General features: G+C 43.8%; 1 protein-coding gene across 7 annotated transcripts in view; it reads right to left on the minus strand.

The window, feature by feature from the left end:
• hdac11 (histone deacetylase 11) overlaps window positions 1-7,500 on the minus strand; it is a 38,883-nt gene that overhangs the window by 27,830 nt on the left and 3,553 nt on the right. For all 7 annotated transcript variants that reach the window (XM_063215790.1, XM_063215786.1, XM_063215792.1 and 4 more), the window contains exon 5: window positions 5,229-5,345. In XM_063215790.1, the coding sequence (XP_063071860.1) occupies window positions 5,229-5,345 (117 nt within the window). The remainder of the gene's footprint in view (window positions 1-5,228; window positions 5,346-7,500) is intronic.

A 7,500-nucleotide genomic window follows, 5' to 3' on the forward strand; every position in this document is an offset into this window, starting at 1 on the left:
TGTGTGTGTGTGTGTGTCTCTGTGTGTTAGACTCTAACAGGTAGAGAGGGGTAGGGAGAGAGAGAGAGAGAGAGAGAGAGAGAGAGAGAGAGAGAGACAGAGACAGAGAGAGAGATAGAGAGAGAGACCGAGAGAATAGGCGAGTGAGTGAGCAAAAGAGAGAGCCTGTATCTACAGTAGTAAGTGTGCTTCACTAAACGTTGAACATAATTATGTTTGTTCCGTTTTTGTGTTGCATGCATCAGCTTGTGTGTCTACTTTTTCGTATCAGTTTCAGCTGAAAGCAACACTGAAGAAAAGAAAAAAAGCAAACTGTGATGATGACCTGCAGTCCAAACAGGACCAGTGAATAGCTTTGGCCGGGCCCAGGACAAACTAATCTAAAAGGCCCCCACACCCAATACATACAATGTAATGAGGACCCAGTTCTTGACCCCTTTTCTTCCTGGGACCAAGACCACTGACCCTTATGCCCACCCCCTGCAGTCCAAACAGGACCACTGATAGCTTTGGCCAGGCCCAGGACAAACTCATCTGAAAGGCCCCCACACCCAATACAATACAATGTAATGAGGACCCAGTTCTTGACCCCTTTTCTTCCTGGGACCAAGACCACTGACCCTTATGCCCACCCCCTGCAGTCCAAACAGGACCACTGATAGCTTTGGCCAGGCCCAGGACAAACTCATCTGAAAGGCCCCCACACCCAATACAATACAATGTAATGAGGATCCAATTCTGGGCCCCCTCTCTTCCTGGGACCAGGGCAGCTGACCCTTATGTCCACCCCCACCCCCTCCACCCCCTGCAGTCCAACCAGGACCACTGATAGCTTTGGCCAGGCCCAGGACAAACTCATCTAAAAGGCCCCCACACCCAATTACAATACAATGTAATGAGGACCCAATTCTGGACCCCTTCTCTTTCTGGGACCAGGATAGCTGACCCTTATGCCGTCCCCCCAACACACACACACACACACACACACACACACACACACACACACACACACACACACACACACACACACACACACACACACACACACCACAACACAACACAACACAACACAACACAACACAACACAACACACACACACACACACACACAAAACACAACACAACACAACACACACACACACATACACAAACTGTCTGCTTCCCTTCCCAAATATCTATCTTCCACACCATCTTGAAAGCTATTGCCATCAGCCGCTCAAATAAAAATGACAGCTGGGGGTGATATAGCCTCCAGTGGCCGCTCTGGTAAAATCTTTCGCCCTTAAATGTGAGAGCAATGGCACAATACTGTGCCCAGCTGAGACCAGAGGTGAGGGGATTTTTTTTTCTTTCGGCGTGTTTTGGGTGCTGTGGTTGACAGCCTAGAGAGAGAGAGAGAGAGAGAGAGAGAGATGGGGGGGGGAGTGTATACAGAAGTAGGATAGGAGGATGAAGGAGGGGTACAATAAGACATGCAGGGAAAGGGCCATGTATCCACAGCTCCCAAAAAGTACAGTAGGCTACATGTATTCATACCTATCAAACTCTATTTCGGATTTGGCTTATTGTGGAAATGCAAAAAAATATGCAGTCAAATTCCCTAGACCATCTGGTGCTACGGAGACAGGAGTGGGAGACTCATGTGATGCAGGTTGTGTGTGTGTGTGTGTGTGTGTGTGTGTGTGTGTGTGTGTGTGTGTGTGTGTGTGTGTGTGTGTGTGTGTGTGTGTGTGTGTGTGTGTGTGTGTGTGTGTGTGTGTGTGTGTGTGTGTGTGAGATAGTCCACATCTGTGCATGTGCCTAACTCCAGTGTCTATTTTTCTGGATATATGAAAGTGTGCTTGCTCGTGTATTCGTTTTATGCTTTGTGTGTGGTCAATGGGTTGTATTTTGTCAATGGTGTGTTTCTGTGTGTGTGTGTGCGTGAGGGTGTGTGTGTGTGTGTGTGTGTGTGTGTGTGTGTGTGTGTGTGTGTGTGTGTGCGTGAGGGTGTGTGTGTGTGTGTGTGTGTGTGTGTGTGTCTGTCTGCGCGTGTGTGTATGGGATAAGTGCATATGAATACTTCAGCCTCTCCTCTGCATGCTCCTGAGGAAGGCAATTTCCTTTGCTGACTGCCGCGTAATCACAAATATTAGCATGTATGCACACTCTCCCTGATTAAGGTGCGTTGGCCAGGCTCCACACATACACTACTTACACATTCAAGCCAAGGTTGTCATTCACTTGGCTCAAATGTGCTCCACTTTTGTGTGGTAGGAAGGAAATCAATTCCTTATTTATCTCCACCGTGGCAGAGACAACATGTTCTACAGAATAAATAAAGTCTGCACTTGTGAACTCTTGTGTGTCTCTTTCTCTATCAGTCTCTCTGTGTCTGTCTGTCTGTCTGTCTGTCTGTCTGTCTGTCTGTCTGTCTGTCTGTCTGTCTGTCTGTCTGTCTGTCTGTCTGTTTCTCTCTCTCGCTCTACGCCCGTCACTCGTTTTACTCTTTGTATACAGTATATGCCCGCATACAGTATGTTTTGGCTCAAATAATTCCTTCCTTGCATGAGGCAGATAACATCTATCAACCTCAAAAAGACATCCACTGGCTTACACTAATCTCAAGTGCACTGCACACAATGAAATGTTATGCCTCACTCGTGCTAAGGGGGCAGCCGCCAATGGCGGGACGGTACCATGCTCAGGGAGGAGGATGGGGGAGAGCACTGGTTTATTACTCCCCCCACCAACCTGGCGGGTCGGGCGTCGAACCGGCAACCTTTGGGCAACAAGTCTGACGCTCTAACCACTTACCCATGACTGTGTAACATGTGAGTGTGAGTACCTGTGTCTATGATGGCAACCTCATCAACAGGTTAACCTCAAGTGCATGCACCTATTCCTATTGCATAGACTACACCAGTGGTTCTCAACTGGAATAGTCTTGAGACCCACAATTTCCCGTGGTCAATATGTTGTGACCCAAACTGTGTGTCGCACCGTCAGATTCTTCCAATAATAATTAAAAAATATTACCATGCATTTCATAATATGCATTATTATTCGCATTGTATGCTGATATACAATATGTCTTATGAAGTAGTGGAGAGGAAAAGGCCTATTAACCATGTTTCACTCTGTCTTCGACATCATAGTCATTTTTAGTGCATTGCATCACAGCTCCGCGACCCACCCAGGAACCCTCCGCGACCCGCTTTTGGGTCCCGACCCACCAGTTGAGAATCACTGGACTAGACAGTAAAGTCTGCAACACTTGGCCCCTTCATAAAATGGCACCTTTCCGCTTAACTCACATTTCCATTAGGAAATAAAAAAGCCATGTGTTAGTAGGCCCATATGTATACCGAGGCCCCATTCCCATTCTACTCCCGTAAAAGCATGAACTGATAACGTCCACCTCTCGCTCTCCTCCCCTATGGCCCATTCATCGTCCACGAAATGCAATTTCTTTCCCTACCTCAGCTAAACAAAGACTATCCATTTCCAATGTCATTGCTATTTCCTCTTTCATAGCTCACGCAAACCACAGCCAGAGAAGGAAAGAAAGAAAGAAAGAAAGAAAGAAAGAAAGAAAGAAAGAAAGAAAGAAAGAAAGAAAGAAAGAAAGGATGAGAGAAAGAAAGAGAAATGGAGATAGAAATAGAGTTAGAGGTAGAGTCAGAGAGAGTGAGAGAGAGAGAGAGTCAGAGAGAGGAGCGTCAGAGAGAGAGTCTGTGTGGACACGGCTAGCAGACTAAACACGAGGACAGCATTTCTGCTGCTGTCGCGTGTGCACACAAAAGGGCCGCTAGCGAGAGAACAGAGTGGTAAATTACCAGGGATGTGCTTGGGACATGCTGAAGAGGGCGGCTATCAGCTGGCTTAATTACACTCGCCAACTGAGCAGTAACCCCTCTGCTTGTCCTTACCCGCGGTCTGTTTTGTCAGTAATTATACTTTTTTTTGGCTCTGTCTGTCCACTTGCCCTACAGCATCTCTATCATGTCTTCTGACTCACTGGCTCTAGTTCTTTAGTGTAATACATTATTCTCTCTGTCTCTCTCTCTCTCTCTCTCTCTCTCTCTCTCTCTCTCTCTCTCTCTCTCTCTCTCTCTCTCTCTCTCTCTCCTATCTATCTATCTATCTACTTCATTTCTGTATTCTATACTAAAATTGTCACTTTTATAACTCTTCTTTTCATAAAGCTTTCTCAGTCGGTGGGTCTGTCTGTCCGTCCGTCTGTCTCTCTATCGGTTGGTCTCAGTCTGAGTGTCTGTCTGTCTGTCTGTCTGTCTTCTAAACCTCTTTGCCCCTATGAAGCCCAAGCTGTCTGGTCTGGGACAGCAAAGCTACAAGGACACTCAGCACATCTCAATTCTGAGATTTTCTCCCAAAGCCACACACAGGTCCAAGCAACCGCAAACTAATGAGTCCTATCAATAAACACATACCACCAAGCAAGGGCATCACGCCCATTCAGTTCACTGCAAATCCACGGAATACTGATGAGGAAAAGTATCATGCGGCAAGTTTTTTTTCCCTCCACTCTTTGCTTCATTTCTTTTTTTGTTCCTTTCTCTGCCCATTTCTTTTTTTTCCCTCTCGTGCCTTTCTGGAAAATTGTGAAAGTCATAAGAGTGTTCTTTTATCATTTTTTTTCACCTGAATTAGCCAGAGGAATCTGACTTCCACAGCTGTTCAAAGTTTTTTAAAAGGAGGCCAAATTATTCTACCTTCTGCCAGAGAGGAGTAAAAGCAAAGCAAAGTCTCTCTTCTTCTCTCAGAAAAAAGAAGGAGAGAAAAAAGAAAAATCTGACTTTGCTGAAAATACTTTGTTTGTGAATAAAACATTAAATCAGATCCGGAGAAGCACTGGATTATTTCAGGATATCTTTCGGTTACTCAGACAACAGAGTGCAATATGGGAGCTCATCATATTCATGTGTCAGCACCAATTCACAAACTCTATCCCTGGAAACTCAAAGAACACCTAACACTACAGAACACTAAGTCGCTTGTTTGTTATCATTGTCTAGGGAGGTTGCTGGATTGTTTTTTTAAGCATTGTAAGTATCTGACTTTAAGCTGCTAGATTTACAACAATTTTAGCAATCAATCATAACAAGTATGGATATGTGAAATCAAATTTAAGTCAAATTACTTCTCAATATCCTGTAATGTCTGTAATGTCTGGATTGCTTTGTATGCACGATTTTTCACTTGGACGATATTTGTAAACACACTTACCATGATGGTGCCACCTGTTTGGGTCCTTAGTGGCCGAAGGACTTTACGTTGCACCAAGAAGTTTGGTAGGAACAGGACAGGTGGAATCTCTGTAATTGTAGCTACCACCAAAGACCACTGGGAATGGGGAACAAGCAAAGTTCACAAACAATTACTGTTACTACTGCTGTCATCACTGTTGCCATCATCTAGTTTTCCTCACAATTGGCCAGCAGACACATCATACCCACAGGAAAATAATAATTATGCAGGTACAGACATGCACCAGGAAAAACAGTTATCCTTTAAATGATCAGACACTGGACAGTACATGACACACAATATTGCAAAAATACAAATAGTAACCAAGATATTTTATGTTCAATTTAAATGTCTGCAGCATTCTCTGACACGTACAAAAAATGTCAACTGGTGGCAAAATGTTATAAGAGGGCAAAAAACATGCTACCATCTCACAACTCAACTACGAAAAGGGTATTTCTAGAAGAGTTTTGATATCCTCTATGAAAAGGAGGGTATAGTATCATTTTTGGAGCTCTTCGCAGTAATAAAAAAGGGGGGCATATCTATCAGCTCCCGCAATCTAATTGCAAAAAAAAAGAAAATACAAGAGATCAATAAAACGAAACGCAAAAAAAGTTGATTCAGGCACATTGAAACCGATACCTCTCTTGAGCCTTCCAAGACATGGTTCTGCATGCAGGAGAGGGGGAGAGAATAAAAACAACCACAGATGCATTTCAAAGTGTGAGAACCACCCCTTGTGAATAGAATACCCCCTCCCTCCCTCCCAAAACTACAGCCCATCTCAAGCAGCATCGGGGAGAAGGAACACAGGGACAACACAGGAGGAGACAATCTTCACCACAGTGGGATGGGATGTGAATTAGTTCTACACAAACACCATGGGGAAATGGCAGAGATGAAGGATATTTGACAATTGACAGCCTTTGTAACTGTGTAACTGTTGCATGTAATTACAAAACATCTGTCTGGTGTGTGTGTGTATATTCTGGCTTGTGGATACATTATATTTTCTATGTTCATGCAATGACATTAATGATACAGCTGTACACTATACAATATATGGAAAGTTGTACAACACATAACCATATAACTGTTCTACTCTCCTAGTCTCAGACGTACCGCAACTGAATATCTGTATGCAATAAAACTAATAATGCATAAACATTACAGCATACGTTTGGCTACTCACACAGAGTCACAAAGGCTGAATGGCACAAAGCATGCAGAAAAAAGTGGAATGTGATTTATCTTGCATTGTTGGAATGGCATCATAAGTTACAGATGCTCTATATTTCTGTGTACATGCAGTGTGTTAAGCAAGCTGACTTCAGATTCATTAAAATTTACTTTCACACTTTGCCCGGTGATGAAGCAGCGAATCCAGCAGGGGATAATTCATGCGTACACAAGGGGGCTGACTGTGCGGCCGGCCATGTGGAAAATACACTCGGGGTGAAATGTGACGTACGTAGGGTCTAGGTCTCTCACAAACAAAATCTGCAGCATTTTTTATTGTTCCTCTTGTTTGTGGGAAAAGGCAGAACAATAAAATGCAGGAGCATCGCCAGATCCAATGGTTGAATTTATAAGAGACCTGAGATGACGAGAAAAAAAAACTCCACAAATATCATATTGTTGTTCTTTTTCCTCTATAATAAAGAACTAACTTCTCCCCTAAGAAAATCCCTTCTCACTACCCTTAAGAAATCATTTTTGTTTGGGTGATTATGACTCTTAGGACTCCTTATTAGGCTGATTATAACCTTGCATAAAGCAGCTCTCTTTGTGAAGGACATTCCTATTCCTTCAGTCAAAGGTAACGTTTTGCCATCAGTGCAATGAGAAACAGATGTACGTGATGCTCAGTAATACATAAGCACCATCTCCCAATGTCAAGTGTTCTTCTAGCCTTGGTAGTTTGTGAAACGCCTAGTGATTGGATACTCTTCAAGTATCCAGTATCTAATCACTAGGCGTTTCACGCACTACCACGGCTAGAACACTTGACAGTGGGAAATGGTGAAAGTCTGTGCCGCGACGTCAGAAGTGTGAATCCCAGGTTTCAGTAAGTAAAAGTAAAAATACTGAGACAAATGTGATCCAAACAGCTATGAAACTGATGACAGTAATGAGTTGTGAGTAAGTAAGTAAGTAAGAGTAACTTTATTAATCCCCAGGGGGAAATTAGGGGTAACGGCAGCTGCTCCCGGCAGCGCACCATCATTACTACGTAGTACACTTTACA

This window comes from Engraulis encrasicolus, chromosome 14, assembly GCF_034702125.1.
Source record: "Engraulis encrasicolus isolate BLACKSEA-1 chromosome 14, IST_EnEncr_1.0, whole genome shotgun sequence".
NCBI classification, from domain to species: Eukaryota; Metazoa; Chordata; class Actinopteri; order Clupeiformes; family Engraulidae; genus Engraulis; species Engraulis encrasicolus.